The sequence below is a fragment of the Mixophyes fleayi genome, chromosome 2, assembly GCF_038048845.1.
Source record: "Mixophyes fleayi isolate aMixFle1 chromosome 2, aMixFle1.hap1, whole genome shotgun sequence".
In the NCBI taxonomy this organism is placed as follows: domain Eukaryota; kingdom Metazoa; phylum Chordata; class Amphibia; order Anura; family Limnodynastidae; genus Mixophyes; species Mixophyes fleayi.
In genome coordinates this window covers 87,653,514-87,677,297 of record NC_134403.1, presented here as the reverse complement: position 1 = coordinate 87,677,297, position 23,784 = coordinate 87,653,514, and the positions used below count along the sequence as shown (strand labels likewise).

Below are 23,784 nucleotides of genomic sequence, written 5' to 3'. Positions count from 1 at the left end.
GGTGGAGAGGGGCAGGACCCCGCTTCCTAGTGCTGAACTGATTTCAGGACTTCCAGATATGGTTCTCTCCATGCTTTAAGCTGACCAACAATCCTTGAGAATATAATAAAACTCAGTCAGTCAACCGCACATCCCTAGTTTACCAGCTGCACAGTAATAACTGCATTAGTCTAACTGTATAGTCCAGAGCGTATTCTAGTAAATAAGAAAAGGGAAAGACAGGATAAATTAAAAATATTTTAATTAACTGACTTAACATGGACAAATACATACTAAAAAAAACAGACACAACCTACATTAAAACCCAATACATAAAAGGTTTCCATCCATATCCAAAACAAGGTGCAGACTTAACTTTTAAACTATTCTTTAAAACATGTGCAGTCATCAGAAACTTCTTAAGAAGGAAAGATTTTACCTACATGTATTTCCTTTTTTGTTTCATAATAGATGGAATAGATGGAGAATAGTTACTGAAGAAAAACGAGTCACTGAAAGGTCATGAACTCCACCAGTAGGTCCCAGCTATTCACTAATACATTGCAGACTCCTCTGCTCCTGAAGGAAATAGCAACCATCAATCATTTGTCCAATAGGAGTTTTCAAATGCAAGATAGTATGGTAAGTAAGGAACTTTTAGCGACTTCCCATAGTAAAGATCCAGAAGCTGTAAGCTAGGAGTACAAATAAAAGATACATCAAGCATTCTGGGTAAAGTCCAATTCATCTGTAAATGATGTAATCTTGGGCAGCTGACAATAAAGTTTGTAATAGCATTGCTGTATCCAGTGCACAAATGATTAGTGCTTGTTCTGATAACTAGAGTGGACAAGAAAACAGGAAAAGCCTTTGTTGAGCACAGCACTGTTATGTGCCGAAATATCTTTATAAACACACAAATCCATTAGATTATTATCCAATTTAAGGTAGAAAGTTTTATAAACTTTAAAAGTTTAAATTTTTTGAACGTGGAAAAACATTTAAACTATTCACAAAAACAAAAGTAAAGAAGCTGAAGAATGAAAAACAGTCTAAAACCAATAGCCTTCTGTAAGAAAAAGATCTTTTTAAAATGATTTTTTTGTGGACGGCCAGTGATACAGGGGTAATAAATAGCAGGGTATAGTGATACAGACCGTATCATCCTCAAAAATATAAAGTCCTGTTTTAAACTTTAGCTCAAACCCAGTCTTTGTTAGACATTAAATTCACTGGACTAGCTTCTTTTAATTGAGATGTGGAGTTGGTCTGCTGACGTCACGGAAGAAAGCGTGCGAGAGGGCAGTCTTTGCAGAGATTCGCTTGTTGGAATCGTACTGGAGCATTTGCTGAAAGGAAAAAAAGATTGCGATTGTAAGAGAAAATAGAGGGCCGACAGGATAGATGATTACACACCGAGATATATAAACAGCATTCACTTCTATGGAAGTGTCACTTTTCGCTAAATTACAATTAAAGCTTTTGAAGCAATCCAATTCAACTGAAAAGGGTAGTGACAAGTGAAATTTTCAAAGTAATTTTCAATAGAGCGAACCAGAAAGGGCTCTATTGAAAAATGACTGCACATCCCGTCTTAGAGTGATAATGCTTCATGATTCAGGTAACTTGGAGGAAAGAGTTGCTACATGGGGATGGATGAGAGAGATTTGCCCAAATTATACTGGCATACTCTCAATATGTCAAACTACAATCAGATTACTCAGCAAAAAAAAAAAAAAAAAGTCTGTTTTACCAACAAAAAGGAAAGTGTTTTAAATGAATTTGAAAAATGAGTTGAAACTTTTCAATTACACTAAACAGTTTCATAAAACTGAAATAAGTACATTACCATTTAAATAATCACAACAGGAACCAATACAGAAGTCTATAAAGTCACCAAAAGAGCCCATATTTCAAACTCTGCTCTGTGAAGCAGTATAGTACAAATAAAAATTCTATGGGATCCAAATTTATTTTAAGACATTTTCAAAGCCAGTCTAAGCCATTTGTAGTAAAGCTTTAAAAACTATGCCAACATGTTTTTTAAATTACCAGTTTTGTAATAGTTGTTTAAAAAGCCAATTCTAATATATCATTAGATCCTTACAAAACCTTGAAATTCTATAAAATATTTGTAGGGGGAAGAAGAAAGAAGCCGGAAGTCACGAAGAAGCTCACACTTTAGACACTTACAGCTAAAAGATCTCTACCGTCTTCATCCAATGGTGGTGCAACCTTGCTAAAATCTTGCCTAGCCCACTTGGGAAAAGTGGACTTGTAGTCTGGCATAGAAGTAACCCCTGGCCATGACACCTCATCGGGAGTTCCCAGAGTTCGGAAAATACGGAAAAGCTGGTCAATTTCGGAGTCCCCAGGGAACAGAGCTCTTCTGGTAATCTACAACAAAAGAGTAGTGTAATAGCATCAGACACTTTTGGAAGAATACAGCCAGCCTTCGTACAAATTAAACTGCCGATAGACCACCCATTTTTTCCTGGGCATCCCAAGTGGCTTCTGCTTCTCCACAAAGGTTATGTGCAGCCCAGTTATGAATTCATCACATCACAACATCAGCAAAAAAGTGTTCACACAGCCCAAAGGGGTGCAAGAATGTTTTTAACAATCTATGCAGCAGCATAAAAATTTAGAAGCCAGGCAAATTACAGATATTATAACCCCTTCAAACCATCACCCACTTATATCTCACCCACCTATGTCCATTCTCTATGATCCTTACTCCTCAAAACATATTCACCCCCTCCTCTGCATCAATGCCACTCATTGCCCTTCAACATCCCATTGTCCACCTCACACTCCTCTCCTCTTATTCACCTTGTCATCATGTCCTCTTCATCATTACCTCTGCTGCTCTTTACACTGAGCCTACTCCTCTGAGAAAAGCACCCAGAGAAGAGCAAGTGTCCTGACTCTCACAGTGAAAGGCACCATGACCAAATTTCTAGCTGTCCTGGTGCCAACCAGTCAAACTTGGTGGAAGACCACCTCAGACAGACTTGCTATATGGATTGTGAAGCACCACATGCGATATAATGTTTTATATTTAGAACACATAAATGCTATACAATGAATAGAAGAAAACATCTAGATTTCCATTAACCATTCCCATCAATTCTTTATGATGGACAGATTATATGTGTCATTTACACCAATAACTACAGTTGAATTAAGCAAAAAGATGTACTAGGAAAGAAAAGGGGCAAAAAGATTGATAGTTCAAACATAAAAAATATATAATAGTCTGTGCCGATAGATTTTGAATCCTTGAGAAATAATATTGATATCTATTGTGATTCTACCAGCAACTACAGCACAAAAGTGGTATGTTTTTGTTTCCTTTTGACTTTTTCCAGGATATAATAAAAGGATTTTCAGTAATTTCAGTTTGCTACAAGAAGAAAAGAAAGTCATCAGCATGTCCAGCACACAGTTTCACTAAAAAGGATCAACAGCATCTTAGCAGAGAGGTTTTTTTTTGTTTTGTTTTTTATTTAGCCATGTTCTCCATTAGGCCATGTTATTGTATGACATTCCTCCCCAAAGATTTCAGCCTGATGGCATTTTTACAACATATCAAGTATATTTCTCTTCCCAGCTTTCACAGGATCGTCATAAGCCACACAAGACTGACTAGTAAAATTATATAGCAATCACATGCTACTCAGAATATCCACAAGTGCACGGAAAGCTGCGTCACAATATCATCCTTCAAGGAACATTCCTTTATCAGCAGTGCTCGCCGTAAAAGCTCACTGCGATTATGCCTGATGCACCCTTGCCGGAGGGAGAGGAAGCATTCAGGCATGACTATGACTTAACAGCAGACCATGAGAAACAGACAAAAGACTTATTCTGTGCCATGCTCCCAAATTTCAGTAGACTGCAGTCATTCATTTTAATATATAATAAACAGAGCTAATTTTAAGTTCATCAGCTGCCCATAAGTAAAGAGCATCCAAAATATTAATAAAAGCCATCTTCAGACAATGTGCTTCATAAAAAAAAATAAAAAAAAATAAAAAAAATTTTTTTTTTTAACAAAGTGTCTGCAACCGAATGATTTTTTTTCCAGTCTCCTTGTATGTAACTTGCTCTATATGCTGATCTCTCAGCCATTAGAATCACCCATTAATCCAATTCACTCAAACAGAAAAGACAGATGTAGCCATGGGTATGTTACAGCAGTAAGAATATTCAAGTTTTATAAAACCAGGGCTACATTGCTTGCAGTAAGGAAAAGTCAAAATGTGTCTGCCATTTTGTATCAGTTATCATGTAAGCTCAGCTATGTGACTGTTTTTTCGCTGATTCTCACAGATGCATTTATCTCAGAAAGGGGAAAATGCAATAAAACAGGATTGGCAAGAACATACAAACAAAAATGGCACTTATCTTTTGAGAGGATTAATTGGAAAAAGTCATCATAAGTTATAGTTAATACTCTTGACATTTATTAGCATTATTATAGAGTCACCTCAAAATATACAGGGGATGCAATATTCCTAAAATAAGAGAAGATCTATTTGTCTGGCTTTTACTTCTATTTGATAATACCGAGTCTGACAGGCATTACCATGGAACAAATGCGGAATTAACACCTATATACTAAGTTTTGAAAAACTAAACTAACAACATATATACTCATTTAAGTTTGGATTTAAAACATTTTGGAGTATGATCAGAGATCCATACAGTAACTGAACAGCTGTACCTGATTATTGTACAATATTTCAGGATTTGCATGAGTTATATATACTGCTTTTAGCCTTGATTTTATATGCACTAGTATTCATTTACTTTTTTTTATTCAAAAATGATATTTGAAAGTAATCTGTCCTGATCTGTAGATTTATTGTTTCATATATTTCTGTGGTTCCTCTTTTTCCTTGCATGTGTATCCAACATGGTGAGACAACAGCTGCGCCACATTCATCCATTTAATTATACTAAATTCTCAATGCCATTAGGTGTGGTTAGATTTTTATACCTACAATCATAAGTTAGTGACAAATGAGAGAAGAACAGAGCAAGAATCGCAGGAAGAGTGGAGTCTTAAAGCAATAAGCGCTGTTAGACGTGCACAATGCAAGTATAAGTGGTAATGTTTGTTACCATGTTGGCCAAGGATGCAGTAAATAATGGTTTGAAATTGCATGCAATTTTGTCTGTACATTACTACAGCCAGTAACAAGCAAGCAGATGCTCTTTATGGACACGTAGGTGGCCCTTTAACCTTTCAAAGCGCTGCATATTACCCTTAATCTCAATATATTAAAGCAATATATTTCATTCAAGAAAAGAGACACCTATATGTAATAACAAATCAGCAGGCATTGTCAACAAGTGTTACAAGCTATAACAAATAAGACAATAAAAGCAGAAAGGACCTGGGGCCACAGGTTAAGGCTTGATGGCCGCCTGTTGCCTATCATTGTTATAGCCTATTTAAACTGCAATTCAGAGTGAAAGGTTTTGTTTTTTTAAACACACATACCATTTCTGCAAAGATACAGCCCAGGCTCCAAATATCCACAGCAGTGGAGTAGTACTTACAGCCAAGAAGAATTTCAGGAGCTCTGTACCAGAGCGTTACCACCTGGTAAGGAAACAACAGTCAATTAACTCCATAGTTGCCATAACACCCCCCCCCCCCCAAATAGTTAAATTTAGACTAAGGTCGTGTCAAGGTCAAGTGCAAGCAGCAGCGTTTGATTCAAGCTTGGGGCGTCTCTCAGTTACATGTTTTACAGTATCATCACTTGCACCAGCTACAGGTCGGCTGTCAGTGCTTAGTGGTAGAGATGACTGATGGGTATGCATGTATTTGCAAAAAGAACAACTCTAAAATGCATTCTATGTACAGTAGGCATTAGTAAAATCAGGATGAATGTATTTCAAGAATAAAACGACTTTAATTTCAATGATTTATTAACAAGTGACAATAATCGATTCCTTTTTCTATACATTCTACACTTTATATTGGACATATGTATTGTACGTATTCTGCAGTGTGGTGTCTGTCTCAATATGGCAAGTGCCCCATATGCAGACCGTACCTAGACCAGCATTCAACAAGAGACGTTTCTTTAAATCAGCTTACAGTTGAATACAGACATGCGGATGCTCAATTTACGTGCGTTTAAGAAAAATAAAAATTCACAATAAGTTCGTTTTGTGCGCCTTAATGAATCAGGCCCTAAGTCTTATATCAGACTAAGGGCTAGATTTACTAAGCTGCAGGTTTGAAAAAGTGGGGATGTTGCCTATAGCAACCAATCAGATTCTAGTTATAATTTATTTAGTACCTTCTACAAAATGACAGCTAGAAGCCGATTGGTTGCTATAGGCAACATCCCCACTTTTTCAAACCCGCAGCTTAGTAAATCTAGCCCTAAGAGTCATAAGGCATATATACTCTATAATGAGATTACAGCTGGTCATTGATGCTCCTGATCACATCATCCTGAGCAAAAACAACTGCATTTAGAAGCCCTCAGATCCGGCTAAAGTGCGGAGCACCATGTAAATATATAGTACATTTATTTGATGGTGCAGCTTTAGAAGATGAAATATTAGATTCTTTAGCCGCAATCAACATTCAGAGTTTTGAATATAGAAGGTAGAACAATTCAGAATTGCTCATTTAAATAATCTAGAGAAAGGAAATTTGCAGTTCATAAATCTATTATAGCAAGAAACGTCAATTTTCTTTTTAATATATTGTTTTAGATATTTGTGCTAAAGAAAATTGGCAATGTATGTGCATGGACCATAAATACAAATTCCTTTGTTTTTTTACAAGAAACTACCAAGACTAAAATCAATTTATTTTGATTTATATAGTCTCTCTAATTTGATACCCAAAACAAATATTGAACAGTTAATGCTTCAAAGTGTACCAAAGAAAATGTTTCAGTACCCAGAAAACACTGTCTCAGTATACTACAGAGGGGAAAAAGATTAAAAGAAGGAGCAATGGAGAGCTGGATCCTTCTCACCTCGTGGGTGTAAGTTCGCACTGGTACACCAAATGCTCGTGCCAGCCCAAAGTCTGCAAGCTTGATAGCTCCATCTGCATTAATAAGCAAGTTCTGAGGCTTCAAGTCACGATGCAGGACGCGATGTGAATGGCAGAATGCTAAACCTTGCAACAACTGGAACAGGTAACTCTAAAAACATAAAAGGGAAAGAAGTGTTCAAACAATGTTAAAACTTTAAAAGGCTGTTTAAATGCCTCCAGTATTGTATATTAATTCTGACTGATTAAGCCATGCCTTGAACTGGGTAGAAACACATCATTACAATTTAGAAGATTTATTAGCTCAGCTCACCAGTTACCATGTTTATTTTAAAATCCATCTTATAATTAAATATATTTTTAGTGGTTGTTCTGATCCACAGTGCTCCTCTGAACTTTTCTGGGTTAACCAGTAATGTGTATTTTGTATAGGTGATCTCAATGCCTGTGTTAACCGAGGCCCTAAATAAAGTTGGTAGCACATGCGGACCCTGGTGTGCTGCTTGAGCACCAGGTGATGCAATCTACAAACTGCTGCCAAAAGCAGTGTGTGGGGTGGAACCTTTTAAGCAATAACGATTTACATTTATACATTTAAGACTACCAGAACTGTAGCAAAAACGTCACATATTTATGAGACGAGTTCAAGTTACAGGTACTCTAGAACAAAATTAATAACACACTAACTTTAACAAGTGCCAGTGGGATTCCTGTAATATTGGAGCTGTCCATAAATTTCTTCAAGTCTTGGTTGAGGAACTCAAAGACGAGGTAAAGTTTGTTCTCTGTGTGAATAACGTCCAGTAGCCTAGTAATAGCAGAAATATATATGAAGAAAGAGGAAGTGTTCAAATAGAGCCAAACAAGCAAGCAATTAAAGGTAGGAGACAAAGTGAAAATGCTGAACATCCACCAGGAAAACTTACAAGCCCTTAAGTTAATAGAAAGGGCACATATTGGCAGTTAAAAATTAATTCTCTTACTTTACTATGTTGGGGTGATTAAGTTCCTTCAGCAGAGAAATTTCTCGGATGGCGGTGCTTGGAACCCCTTCTGTCTCCCTAGGAAAAAAAATAATGCAATTACAAATATTTCCTTTGAGGCAGAGTTAATTTTTAGTCATCTCTTGTATCTCACGTCTCCCAGGAGCTTGACTGGCCCAGCTGATAAAAATAGTTGGCTTAAGTGTCCAAGTGACAAGAATGCATTAAATGCAACTAATTAATGCTACTAAAATAGTGTGATTTTTAACAGAGACGGGGAGTACAGACCAAAGAGGAATCCATGAAAATGCTTTTTAAATGTATGGTTGCTAGACCACTCAGTAAGACAGCAAGATTGTGGAATAATTCATAGCAACATACCGTAGATGTTAGGAAACACATGCAGCTTCGATCTGCAAGTTAAGTTTTTTTTTGCCCGGTAGCTTAACATCCAAATCCAGTCAACTTGGCCCTTCAAAAATCCCAGCAGGTGTCTCCAATACAGACACTATTATGAGCAAGTGTGCCAATGGATTTGAAACCACATATTTATGCTATATCTACAACATTGCATGTTGTGATAACATATTAAGTGTCAAGTTGTTACAAACAAACCAACAATTCATAGGTGTTATAGTCCAGACAATTAAAAACCCATCAGGTATTACATTTATCGTAAACAATTTGAATAATTTCACTAAACAAACATCTAAAAACAAAATAATAATAAAAAAAAAATATTAAAAAACTTCCACATCAGAACAAATTGCACCGTGTGTGTGTGTGTGTGTGTGTGTGTGTGTGTGTGTGTGTGTGTATGTATATATATATATATATATATATATATATATATATATATATATACACACACACACACACATACACACACAATTCTGTGTGGTAGATATCAACAGTAACCAATCCAAAAGCAAAAACAAATAAATAATAATTGTACATGTTGCATCTAGCTCCATACTTGTGATTGGTAATTCAGCAGCACCCTAGTGCAACAATAAGAGCCAGCTCCCATATAAAGTGCACTTGGTGCTGATATTAGGGGATAATGTGGTCAGCAGCATCATTAGCAACACAGTTGCTCCTGACCCTAGCAACAGGTGAACCACAACAGTGATGGGCAGCAGACAGCTGTCCGAGTCTTCACCTGCAGACCCCCAGCTCATTCCTGCTTTAGTGTTGGATTTGTTTTTCATAGCTTGTAACTCTTGTTAATATGTCTTCTGATGTTTTTACAGAGAGGTGTCTATTTGCTTAAAAAGAGTGTTCTTTCAACTTATTACTGAAATCAAGGGTAATAATAACCTTTTGAAGGGTGATGCAGCCCCTGAAGTACATCAGGTTGCTTATCACTGTGCTGGAGGCTTCTATAGTAGTGATAGGCAACCCGACACCTTTCAAGGATCACATGGCCATCAAACCTATAAAATGGCTGCACACTATCCTTTACCGCACTAACAAAACAGCCCCAAATTGCCCTGTGAAACCCCACATCACATGCACTAAATCCCCCCTCATACCACTCAGTATCCAACTTACATTGCCATGCAGTCACAGGAAGGAGGGAAACCATGTGGTACAGACTGCACTCCCTCCTCCCATGATTAGATGTGCAGTGTGACCTACTGCATTCTTGCCCTTCAATGTAAAGCAATGTACTCTAGGGAGAATTGCCAACATTTTATTTTTTTCTGCCAGCAGTTGACAATGTCTCAGATGTATTAAATCATTGGGAAGTGACAGAAATGGATAATTGGAGACACTTGCTTTGAGAACCTAAATTACTTTGCTTAGAACTTTGTGATACCATTCTGATAGCATCGGGTGGAGGCGACTATACTCCCATAAAACTACCTATAAAATACAACAAAGTACTGGCTAATATTAAAACATCTGAACATTGCTCAGTTACAAACACTCATCATAGTAATAATAAAAAATGAGACAAAAAGATAAATTTTTGGTATTTTCATAATTATATTGGAAGATAACAGTAGCAATCTCTTGGACAATCAGTTAAAGAGAGTCAGGCTAGGTACACACTGGGGCTTTTTGTCCAATTATTGGGCCAATCAGGCGACATACAACTGGTCGAAAGTCGGGTCAGTGTGTACGACACGATGGTCCAAAGTTGTCCCAAAGAGTTGAATGTCGGCTCATTTTGTTGGTCGTACTGTTTAATATTTTCCTCCCAATCACTAACGATTATGTAGGGTGTATAAATTTTAGATTGATTCATGAGCAACTGCCGATAGTTCCTCGAGCTACGACTTCTTCTGTGTACGTAAATTTGTGATGCCTGTACCTGTCCCACGTGGTGCGGTGTCCGCACTTCACTCATTTGGTAATTGGGTGCTTCTAGCAGTAAAGCAATAGCAGTTTAATTATTAACCTTTGTCAGTGTAGTGTTATAAAAAACACAACATGTTTATATGTGTATTGCTCATGTCCGCCTTCATAATTACAGCTCTGTCCCTTTATTGTACATTCAATACACATTCTCTTTTAAAATACAAAATATGTGTATTACATTTGCCTGCCTGCATAATTATATAACTGTGTCCATGTACTGCACAAAAATAACCACTGTTTTTCTGTTTACTATAAATGTGTATTCTATATGACTGGATGCATATTAGTAGTACACGTGTACGTGTTGTTCTTTAACCGTACTCATTAGTAAAAAAAAAAAATTGTTGATGTGCGGTTGCGAATTAATGTACACTGTACATGTGCTAATGAATGAAGAAAACTTGTTCCCTTCCCTTTTTTTTTTTATGAGGTTTTGAGTGGTTACTATTGAACATGCTCTCCCCTTTATTTAAATTTTTTGATGGTATCGTTAGATGTACATCATATGTCGCTTCAGTGTGTATGAAAATCAGATCTTTGCTCACGACAATATGGCTGTGAAAAGTCGTTAATCGTCTATAAAGCGACTAGTGTGTATGCATTAATCGTCCGAGCAATCGGACCTTCGGTCGAAGGTAAAGTCATTGTAGATAACACGTCGGTTGGAAAATTCTTCAGTGTGTACCTAGCCCCAATATGTACAACAACTGACAAACAGATTGATGACATAATATAAAATATCCAAGAATATTAAAAAGAGAACATGTTTCCCCAAAACATCTACAGGTAAGGGCGGTATTCAATTGACTGCAATAATTTTTTTTTGACTGTGTTAAATCATTTTAACGCTGTTTTTTTTTTTTTAAATAATTTTCGAGCAGGTTAATGTTAGCCGCGATTCAATTCCATTTTTAACGCTCTTTTTTTTTTATCAAACGGTCGTCTCGCGCTCCAGTGAAAGGTCTATTGAAAGTATAGGGTGTGCGAGAGGCAGCCGCGTTAAGAGCAATTCAATTGTTTAATGCGGCGCGTAAAACAGGACAATATGCTGTTTTATCTTGCACCTCTTTGATAAAAATAAAAACCATTTGAAATCATGTAATAAGAATAAAAAAAGATAAAATATGTTTATCCCTAATGCCTAACATGTAAAAGTTGATTTTCTGGTGAAAAAAAATAATGAAAAAAAAAAAAAAAAAATCATCAATAATTAAATATATTTATGTATGTTTTTGGTACAAATATTGTTGTACTAATGTGTTTTGACATGGTATAGATGATTCTATAGAAAAAAATTGTTAAATTAAAAAATATGCTAAAGAAAGTACTGTAATGTAGATATTGTCAACTAGAATGGTTGTGTAATGCAAAAAAATGTATGAAAATGTATGCTAATCCTTTTTTGTTTGCGCTATACAAGACCGCCTTAAAACTCCCCTAAAAACTCGCAAACACAATGATTAAGGCACGTGGGCAGCGTTCCCTCTATTTCAATTGAATTGCATGAGTTTTCATGCTGCGTTAACTAAAAACGGTCGGCATACCGGTTAAAAACCCGTGGGAGATTTTTTTTTTTTTTAACACAGCGAGAGAAAAAAAAATCTCGGCCAATTGAATACCTCCCTAAATAAAAATTATATATATATATATATATATATATATATATATATATATATATATATATATATATACACACACACACACACACACATACATACATACACACACATATATATATATACACACACACAAACAATACCTATTGTTAGAATAGCCCACACCCTGTTAAAATTATGAAGAATACCACAATAATCTGAAGCGAGTAGAGACAAGATCCATCTTTAAATCGGACTTCAACATTAAACACTAGCATATAGAGTGTACAATACTGACGAGTTCTGTCATTATAAAGTTACAAGACAGTACCAATACATCAATTAAAGAGACCACTAGGCACCCAGTAAATTTTAATACACTATCTCTGACACACAATCTTGAAATCATAAATTTACTATTGGATCATCCTCAAAAACCAGCAAGATAAGAAGCTAAGTTATACAAATAAAGGTTATTTTTCAACAAACAATAGATGCAACCCACCCCCCCCCCCCTCCCCTTTAGTGACATTCGAATTTGCTGTCAGTGGTAACACATTCGGACAGTTGGGTGGATATTTTGCCTTATAAGCAGCAATGATGAGTAAGTATCCTGGGAGTTAAAATACTGTAATAAAAAGATACTGAAAAATACTTGCTGCATATATACTGAGTAAGAGGGTATTGCAAGACATCACACACGCGTTAACAAAATATCTGAATGAGAGGTTAAACATTAATTTTAGAAATTAAAGCTGCAGCGATTTCGGATATTACCGGTTAACTGGCATAATCAATTTAGAATACACCTGTATCTCTACAGTAGCCTTCCCAGACCTCCATGCTCCAGGACTCCACTTAATTATAGGAGTCCCTTACTTCTGCCTGGACTCCCTCATAACCGCCTGTCACCACACCATCATGGAACTTATACTTTGTTCCTTAACATTCTGCTCCAACACTATGTGCCTCTATTTTGCTCATCGTGTCTCTCCACACTGCCCCACCACCTGGTCATTTCTCAAACTTAACTGTTGCACTTCATACTACTGTATCTTCACCGCCCTCTAGAATGTTAACTCTCATGGTCAGAGTCCTCTCTACTTTCTGTCTCATATCTATCCGCCATCTATCATGTATGTTCCTTGCCACGTTTGATACGGCCTTTTCTCATGTCATATGCAGATTTTTTTGTATGCCTGTAATAATGCCTGTAATTTGTTCTGTTAAATGCATCCATGCATTTATTATTCTGCTCACTGGTATCCATGTACCTGTTATTACTGATTTCACGTATGTCATTTTTGTCAGGTGCTACAGAATGTGTGGCAAACAGTGATTATGACAAAGAAAAAGAAAAAAAGTCAAAAGAAAAAAATAATTGAGATTTCATTGCAAACTCCATCAGACTGAGCTCAGCATCCCTTCAAAGGGAGCAAACAGCTGGAACTATAGCAAATAAATTTTTCTACTGCCCAAGAAGTCAGTAGGCCCCATCCAGCAGCCTGGAATACGTTTAAGACAGTGATTGCTGGCTTTTTGTTACTCAAAGCTGCACTAGCAAAACCGGACATATAGCCATTCCAGGTGTGTGTGTGTGTGTGTGTGTGTGTGTGTGTGTGTGTGTGTGTGTGTGTGTGTGTGTGTGTGTGTGTGTATTATATATATATATATTCTCATAAAGTATATATATATATATATATATATATATATATATATATATATATATATATTCTCATAAAGTGTATGCAACATGCAGATTATATCTCTCTATCTCCATATATGTTCATTGCATATCAACAGACCAGCGCAGGCTTAGCAGGAATATCAAAACATTTAAGAGTGTAATTACGTTAAAGAATCATGCCCAAAGATCATTTCATCGTCACACACTAAATCAAAATGGATGTCCCTCCCTGATAGTTAGATCACACTAGTGGGAGAGGACTCTTTAGAGCACTTTTTATGTTTTTTTTCCAGACCAAATTAACACTCCACATGAAAAAAAAAACAGGAACAATTCTACCAGAAGAGAATAAAGAATGTCTACAAAAACAAAGTCAAAGTTTTATATCCAAAATGTAGAGGTTTTACTAGATTCTGGTGTAACATTGTATAGGCATTCCATTAAAGACATTTTAAGAACATTTGTTTAGATTCCTCTACTCTTAACAGAAAACCCACCAATGTAGCTGAAGAATGGAGTAAATTTATTAAGATGAGTTTGAAAAAGTGGAGATGTTGCCTATAACAACCAATCAGACTCTAGCTGTCATTTTGTAGACTGTACTAAATAAATATTACCATATATACTCGAGTATAAGCCGAGTTTTTCAGCACATTCTTTGTGCTGGAAAAGCCCCTAGCCCCCCCCCCCCCCCCCCGGCATATACTCGAGTGATGCTCCAGGACCACAATGAAAAGTACCTGCTTGAGGTGGCCGGCGGCAGCAGTGTGAGATATTTCTGGGGTACGAAACGCGTTGGGTTAACCAAGACTGATCGCGACTTCTGCATCAGTCTTTCAACATTACGGCACAAGCGCTGTCAAGGCACTGGACACAAGCAGCACAAAACAGGATCCCTAGAGGACATCACCAGCTCGTTTATGCGAGGGTAAGTCCTCAATCATCAGCCCACCCCGGGTCTCCTCCACAGAAACAGTTTACCAAATGAGACAACACTAAGGAGGATTTCAATTTCTACCACACCTACATAGGAATTTACTCTTTTCTCGTTGCTTTATCAATATAGAGGACTATAATAGCCCCAACAGAGCATCATTCCAACTGTGGTTTATATGTACTATTCACAATCCAATCCTGCTCGCCATTTGTGCCAATACCTCTTGTGTACCTTTGTGCCGCTTATATTGTATATTGGTTCTTACATGTATATTAATAGTTAGGGTTGCAACCCATCTATACTGTTATACTGAATATTAATAAAACTGCATTTTATTTCATTTACATCACTGTGCACTCTGTCCTATGCGCCCAGGAAATTTACCAGTATTTACCAGTAGCTGCTGCAGTGCCCACCCTAGGCTTATACTCGAGTCAATAAGTTTTCCCAGTTTTTTGTGGTAAAATTAGGTGCCTCGGCTTATATTCGGGTCGACTTATACTCGAGTATATACGGTAACTAGAATCTGATTGGTTGTTATAGGCAACATATCCACTTTTTCAAACCCGCAGTTTAGTAAATATACCCCTATGTCTCAAGCACTATAGATTGCATTGCAATATATACCCAGTTGCTAAGGTACACCTGCTTATTAATGCAAATATCTAATCAACCAATCATGTGGCAGCAACTCAATGCATAAAAGCATGCAGACATGGTCAAGAGGTTCAGTTGCTGCTCATACCAAACAGAATGGGGAAGAAACGTGCAAACGGTGCGCAGAACACAAAATATTTAGTGAGTAGCAGTTCAGAGGGCAAAAATGTCTCGTTAATGATAAAGGGCAGCTGAGAATGGCTAGACTGCTTCAAGCTAACAGAAGGGAGACTAATACACAAATAACAGGGTCAGTGAAGAGCAGGAACCTGAGGCTACAGTGGGCACAGGCTCACCAACTGCTTAATATTGGAAAACCATTTCCTGGTCTGATGAATCTTCATTTCTGCTGCTACATGAAGATGGTAGGGTGGTGGTTTAATGGTTTGCGGAATGTTTCCTGGGCAAACATTAGGTCCTTTAATACCAATTGAGCATCGTTGAAATGCCACAGCCTAAATTTGGTGAATTACTGCCCAATATTTCATATAATAGTGATAAATTACAAAATGTCACAGAACAAGGACATAGCAATTCTTACAATGAGCAATAAAGGGGAAATTAATTCTGAGCAAAGTGCCTCCTGGTGGTACAAACAAAAATGAGTGTAATGGAGCCATATTCCTGGTGCAATGGACCCAGAATTGAATTGATCCCCTGGCGTTCCGCGTGGACAATAGACAAGTGAGGCACTTCACTTAAAATTTAATCTTGCCCTAAGTGTTAGCCACTAGCTAATGGGAGAAAGAAAATTAATAAACCAGTATATTAGTTCCTCTGGTACACCAAATAATGATCAAATTATATTGATTTTAGCTGTTGTATTATTGAGCTGTACCTATGTTGTCCTGAACCGGCAATAAAAGTAAACTAAAATTTGCTGTGCAGCCTGAATGTATATGTAAAATGCGGTGCTGCAAAAACTATGCTCTTATATAGTTTTTTAGAATGCACACGTTCACAGCTTCCATGTGTAGAACTCTAAATTAAGCCCTTTTGCAGTGCTAAACTGCATTTGGCTGTGTACTTGTGATCAGATGTGAGCTTAACACCACATCCAATCACAGACAACCTTTTTCAGCACAAAATAACAGTTTCAGAGTGTTAGTGTAAAATAATGCGACCTATCAGGCAGTAGCTTTTAGCCATTTAGTAATTGTAAATAGACACACGTGTTTTTCCTCCCACATTCCAAAAACATACTAGTAGGTTAATTGGCTGCTATTGAATTGACCCTACTCTGTGTATGTTCTGGAATTTAGACTATGGGGCAGGGACTGATGCAAGTGACAAATATTCTCTGTACAGTGCTGCGGAATTAGTGGTGCTATTTAAATAAATGATGTGAACCACTACTTTCTCCTCTTGGCCCATTATGCAATGGTTTTTGATTGGCATTTAAAAACACAAACTTAAATACCAGTGAAACCATGAAAGTTTATACTAACAAGTTTGGGTGGTCATTGGGGGGGTCACACCATTAACTTCCAAGCTTGAAATTGGCACTAGATGCTTTCATCCCAATTTATACTGAATGTAATGGTTGAATGTATTCTAAATACATAGGGAACCATTAGACAAAACCATGAAATCTATAAAGTAGATACAATTGCGCTCATCTTAGGCATCAGACACAGCTAGAAGACGTATAAAATGTATCAATAATACAGACCCAAAAAGAAAAGTGGGATTTGGGTCCCAAAAGGTAACAGCTAGTATGAATGCAATGATTAAATAAATGTTTCAGTAAAGGTATAGTAAAACTAATATGCGAGTCAGTAAACGTTCAGACTAAGGGGCGTTAAGGAACAGGTCATTTTATATATCAATCAACTGTACAAGTCATTATTCTCAGAGCACCACTGCATGTGAATGAAGTGGTAAGAGGCAACCTGTGGCTGTCCTCCCTGCACGCTCTACATACTACAGCATGCTGGGACTTGTAGTTCCACGACCACCAGTTGGTGCTGGACTTACGTATCTAGGCGGATCTTTTTCAGCGCCACCACCTCCCCGGTGTCTCTGATCCGAGCTTTGTACACGACCCCGTACGTCCCCTCCCCGATCTTCTCCACTTTTTGGAAGTTTTCCATGACGGGTGAGATGGGGGGTCTGAGTCCTGCGGGTGTGGGTCACTGAGGTTTGGTTTCAGGGCTCTTCCGGACTCCCTACACTACTGCAACCCCCCGAAAACTTCCCGCCATCATCCAGCCACGCCTCCGCAACTTGTGATTGGCCGAGCGGTGCAGCCAACAGCCGTTGCTTTGTGACGTCATACAGCGGAGGGTGCCACATGTCGGTTACACAGGCTGCAGACATTGTGGTCTGTAGGTCCCAGTACTACACTGCTGTATGGGGCATGGGGGGCTATGGGTCGTGTTTATTCCAAGCCTAATAATACCAAAGCTGTTCAAATGCAGGTAAATCGTAGTCTGAAATCAGTAGAAACAAAGACACGGTTTAAAAGCAAGTTTATTACACACGACTATAATTGTTAACTTGTTTATGCAAACTTTTTAGAAAAGTCAATACAAATTTACTATAGGAAGACCAGTGTTTTACCAGCTGACTATATGTGGTAGTGGTCTCTGTTTGTCTACTATAGCCATATCTTTTATGGGAAAAATGTCCCTTTTTTACAGAATTAGCCACGAAAATGGACACACAGGTATTAAATTCCGACGCGAGTAACGCAACGCTAAACCTTTTAATGTTAATACGGTAATTTTAACCCTGCTTTCTGCGCCGCGTGCAAAAAGCTGGCGTTGAAATGACCGTATAAACGATAATTACACGCACTATTACAGTAATATTGCGCAGGCCGCGTTACTATCGGCAGTAACGTCGCCAATTGAATTTCTCCCTTTGAATCTTTTCAGAGTTTATGATCACCTGGCTACACATGCTGCCTTACGGTATGCCTGCCTGAATGAATGGTATGCCTGATAATGAGCTCGTTGAGGTTCTCTTTTGGGCTTGTTGTAAAAGATGCCCATGTTTTGGTCTGCTCAGAGTTGATTGAGAGGATCACTGTCCATATTGGGCAGACACAGGTGGATGAGATATGACTATTTGGCTTAGGACAGTAGCTGGATCATATCAAATTTACCTGCCCGCATGTCTAGCCACTTTGAACAGTGATCTTGTTGCTGTTCCCTGTGGGTATCAGATGCAGAGAGGGGGGCAGGTACAATGTATCGACACCCACCTGGTGAAGCCACACCCTTTTCTGAAGCTATGGAAGGGAAACCAAGAACTTGTACCACGGCCCGAAATTCCTCTTGGCAGCCCAGGTGGTCAAGGGCCAGGAATGGATTATCTGAAGCCAGCAGTAAAAGGACTATCAGCAACTTTTTGAACAATTTGATAATAATTGGTCGTTTGTTGTTTCACACTCACCAGTATAAAAACTGATAGAGACAATTAGATGTAATCATGTTGGCTAGTTTTAAGCTGGCAACACAATGCAGTCTTTGCACTTGGCCCAAATGTTGAGCAACAGGATTATTGTTCACTTTGGTCACACAAATGGGTGGATAAATGTGATGACATCTGGCAATTTCATGGTTGTCTGAGCATCTGCATCACAAGGGCCTCTTAGCACTGTCGGAAGATGGCCACACGCAGGCCATTATCGGTCACAGGCTCAAGTTGCATTGTCAGGCCAATTGGCATTTTCCACCAGGATGAGCCGTGTTTGAAAGATTATTATTATTATTATTATTATTATTATTAATTTTTATTTATAGGGCGCCACAAAGTATCCGTAGCGCCGTACAAGGACAAACAATGGCACAGTACAAGGTGAAACAGCACAGTACAAGTAACAGTAAGCACTATAACTCTGGGGGCTCAGGCACAGCATGAAAGAGAGGGAGGGAGGGGAAAAGTGAGTACAGGCAGGTAACTATGGCCCAAGAGGGTGGGCATGGATGACAGGTTGAGAGTCACTGAGGGGAGCGGAGAGAAGCGAGAGGAGAAAGAGGGCAGAGGGACTGAGAGGAGGTGAGCTGAGTAGCTGGAGAGCGCAGTTAAAAGTGATGGAAACAGAAGGTAGGAGAGCCCTGCTCAAAGGAGCGAACAATCTAAAGGGAGGGTAAGACAGACAGACACATGGATGAGACGGAGAGACGGGAGGAAGGGGGAGAAGGGATGAGAAAGAGAGGTAGCCGACCGGTGGGAGTTTAGGCATGAGACTGGAAGGCTTTAAGGAAAAGGTGGGTTTTTAATGTTCGTTTGAAAGAGGACAGATTAGGGGAAGTTCTGATGGAGCGGGGGAGCTTGTTCCAATGGAGGGGAGCGGCGCGGGAGAAGTCTTGGATACGTGCGTTGGAGGAGGTAATCAGAGGGGAAGAGAGGCGACGATCATTGGACGATCGCAGTGAGCGGGAGGGAGTGTGAATAGAGATAAGGTTAGAGATGTAGGGAACAGTGGAGTTGGCAAGGGCCTTGTAAGTCAGAGTGAGGAGCTTGAAAAGGATTCTGTAGGGGAAGGGGAGCCAGTGAAGGGCTTGGTAGAGTGGGGATACAGAGGTGGAACGGCGAGAGAGGAAAATAAGCCTAGCAGCGGCGTTAAGTACAGATCTAAGGGGAGCGAGATGAGAGAGGGGGAGGCCGATAAGGAGAAGGTTGCAGTAGTCCAAGCGGGAGATAATCAGAGAGTGGACGAGAGATTTGGTGGCATCCTGGGAGAGGAAAGGCCGAATGCGGGCAATGTTGCGAAGCTGGAAACGGCAGGATTTGGCGAGAGAGTGAATGTGACGGGCAAAGGAGAGAGAGGAGTCGAGGATGACACCTAGGCAGCGGAGTTGGGGAACAGGGGAGATAGATGAGTTGTCAACAGTGATGGAGAGGTCAGAGGGGAAGGAGGTACGAGAGGGAGGAAAGACAATGAGTTCAGTTTTAGCAAGATTGAGTTTAAGAAATCTAGAGGACATCCAAGAGGAGATGGCAGAGAGGCATGCGGATACCCTGGAAAGAAGGGAGGGAGAGAGATCAGGAGAGGAAAGGTAGAGTTGAGTTTCATCAGCATAAAGGTGGTACTTGAGGCCGAAGGAGCTGATGAGTGCACCCAGAGAAGAGGTGTATAGTGAGAATAGTAAGGGTCCAAGGACAGAGCCCTGAGGGACCCCGACTGGAAGGGAGGAAGAAGGGGAGAGAGAATCAGAGGTGGAAACAGAGAAGGAACGGTCGGCAAGGTAAGAGGTGAACCAGGAGAGGACGGTACCGGAGAGGCCAATGGACTGAAGGGTGTGAAGCAGGAGGTGGTGGTCAACGGTGTCAAAGGCCGCTGAGAGGTCGAGGAGAATCAGGAGGGAGTAGTGGCCCATGGCTTTAGCCGAGAGGAGATCGTTCGTAACTTGAGCCAGGGCAGTTTCAGTGGAATGGAGGGGGCGGAAGCCTGATTGGAGAGGGTCAAGGAGGGAGTGTTCAGAGAGGTAGGTGGAGAGACGGTTGCAGACAAGTCTCTCGAGTATTTTGGAGGCAAATGGGAGAAGGGAAATAGGGCGGTAATTAGAGAGTGAGGTGGGGTCAAGATTGGGTTTCTTGAGAATGGGTGAGACGAGAGCATGTTTAAAGGCGGAGGGGAAGATGCCGGTGGAGAGGGTCAGATTAAAGAGGTGAGCGAGGTGGGAGCAGGTGGATGTGGAAAGGGAGCGAAGAAGGTGAGAAGGGATGGGGTCCTGGGGGCAGGTAGAAGGGGGGGAAGAAGAAATGAGAGAGTGGACTTCCTCACCCGAGGTGGGGCGGAAGGAGAGAAGGAGTTGGTGGCTGGGGGGAGAGTGGAGGGGGGAGGAAGGGCGAGAGGGGGGGTGGCGGAAGAGTGGGTGGAGGAGGAGATTTCAAGTCTGATAGCCGCGATTTTAGAGGAGAAAAAGGAGGTGAAGTCAGTGGCAGATAAGGAGGAAGGGAGGGGGGGAGGTGGGGGAGACAGGAGAGTGTTAAAGGTAGCGAAGAGGCGGCGGGGGTTGGAGGACTGGGAGGAGATGAGGGATTTAAAGAAGGATTGCTTAGCGAGCGAGAGGGCAGAGCTGTAGGAGGAGAGGATAAACTTGAAGTGGAGGAAATCAGCCAGGGAGCGAGATTAGCTATTGATCAGGATCTGTAGTGGTATTTGGTCCATGCATGATGTGATTTGTAGCCAATTAAGTTTAAAACAACTTAATTGGCCCGGGAGATCACACTATTCCCATGTATTGCCCTTCTGGATTTGCTCTGTTTCATACACCTGACATGTAAAAAAGCAGAACAGACATATATATGGACATTTAGAGAAACACGGAGAATGTATGATAGAACGTAGAAGTAAAAGAGGCTCCATGCATATTCCTGTATATCTGAAAGCTGAACGAATTGTGGGCTAGAGATTCATGTGGGCTAGATGCTTTATGCTGACCCATTCTACCTAATATAACATGCTCTCCGCTCCTGAACTTCCCACGTATTTCATAGTGCACTTACCTGGAGTGAATGAATTGATGAAAAAGGTTGCTCAAATATGAAGCAATTAATTCATCCCAGGTTACTACAGAAAAAAAAACAATGGGAAGATTGGGAGAAGAGCATTTTGAGATGAAGCTGGGTGAGATTCCAGAAGAAATGTTAAACATTCACATCATAAACGAAAAATAACAAACAACAAAACCTGTTGCAAGCAAGGATCATTATTAAAAGGTCCAGGACCCATAAATAAGTACTTTATGTCAGACTTGAGTTGAATTTTAGGTGTAAGGTTTTGTGAAGCCAGAATCTTGGGCAAGGTCTACATTTGCAATAGTGCCCTGCAATCATGCTGTCTGGTCTGTGACTGAACAAGCTACACTTGCACCTGACTGTTGGATGATGATCCAGCAGTGCAATAGAGTTGCTGCAGGGTACAACTCTGTCATATTATCATTATTATTAGAGGCACATATAGCAGACACCATGGGTGACAGGTTCTACTGGCAATAGTACTCTGTGGTTTCATGCTTAATGATTGCAAGATGCCGTTGCAGGTTTAGTCTATACATCATCATCATCACCATTTATTTATATAGCGCCACTGATTCAGTCCCTGCCCCATTGGAGCTTACAGTCTAAATTCCCTAACACACAGAGAGAGAGAGAGACTAGGGTCAATTTTGATAGCAGCCAATTAACCTACTAGTAAATATTTGGAGTGTGGGAGGAAACCGGAGCACCCGGAGAAAACCCACGCAAACACGGGGAGAACATCTCCACACAGATAAGGCCATGGTCGGGAACTGAACTCATGACTCCAGTGCTGTGAGGCAGAAGTGGTAACCACTTAGCCACCTTGACAGCCTTTGATATGTCAAGGGCCTAATTTTGAGGAATGTAGTATGGGTATGGTTGGATATACATTGCTTGTCTGCAGTGATTGTGATGTTAAAATAACTTTTGAAAGAGCTGTTTCTGACTCAGGAAAAGGACTGCAAAAAGGACATATATTTGCTGGTGATCTAAAAGAGTTTTACAAGGAGTCTTATTTTGAGCATATGCTTGAATAAAACATTTTTGCACATTTTCTGCCTCTTTTCAACAAGAGCCATCAAGTTCTAAAGTTTTATGAACCCCACAAGCCCTGAAGTTTTAGGAGCATTAACCCATTAGAGACTTTGGGCCAAACTTCTTTGTTTTACATGGGTTTTAGGACTTAGACAGGAAACAAATACACTAGTAGAGTAAGATTAACTGGGACAAATTAGCATTTTGTGCAGGTTATTGAGGGTTCCAGGATTCTCCTAGGTGGGATGTTTCAGACACACAATTTACAAGGTGTCCCTAATAGTGTTTACTAATACCATTACACAGATAGCTCCATTGTTACACCTGTGTCAGCGCTCTTCTTTATACATATGGGCGTGTTCCATCTGCATATGGATTTCTGTAGAATTTATAGATTCAGAAATCTGACGGCACAGTGGCATGTTTCTTCTAAAGTGTCCTCAATTTATTTGAAACTCAGAAAACCAAATATCCATTTTGGACACCAGGTTAACTAAATTAAAAGTTAGTTTCATGCCAATCAGCTTATCTTTTTTTTTTTTTTTTTTGTTTGGCTGGAGCTCTAATTGGACATTGATACAATTAGAGCTGCAGCCTATTGGTGACTTTTCCTCCACTTACTGGATTCAAGGAGCAGAGGACAGAGTTGGGAGTACATGCACAGTAGTGAGATACGTGTGATGAATGCTGTCTTTCAACAAAATCCTTGAATTCTCTCATTGAAATTGTCCATTGATCCAGGAGGGGATTGTAGCTTGGACATTTACCAGTTTAAATTAACCATGTGTCTTATTGCAGTAAATGGTTTGAGCATTGATGTATTGCAATGTAATATCTGATTTTGTTAATACGTTTTCAGGTATAGTCATGAATATATTGGGCACTAAATGTTTAGTCCTTTCATTCTCACAACCCATCCATTTCTCCACACTGGTTCTAGCCATAACCTAATTATACAACCTTTCGGTTTCCACCAGTATATTCCCATCTGCCTTAAAACATGCAATCATCATTACTGCATTCCTCATGTC

At 39.5% G+C, this 23,784-nt stretch overlaps 1 protein-coding gene across 1 annotated transcript; it reads right to left on the bottom strand.

Annotated features, from left to right (window-relative positions):
- Positions 1 to 224: 224 nt before the first annotated feature.
- Positions 225 to 17,471, bottom strand: CDK2 (cyclin dependent kinase 2). The gene is made up of 7 exons (XM_075199550.1): positions 17,219 to 17,471; positions 7,999 to 8,076; positions 7,703 to 7,823; positions 6,996 to 7,166; positions 5,492 to 5,593; positions 2,173 to 2,376; positions 225 to 1,328 (listed from the first exon to the last, which is right to left on the bottom strand). The coding sequence occupies exons 1-7, from the start codon at positions 17,332 to 17,334 to the stop codon at positions 1,227 to 1,229; spliced, it is 894 nt and encodes a 297-aa protein (XP_075055651.1). The 5' UTR covers positions 17,335 to 17,471; the 3' UTR covers positions 225 to 1,226.
- Between the last annotated feature and the right edge of the window lie 6,313 nt (positions 17,472 to 23,784).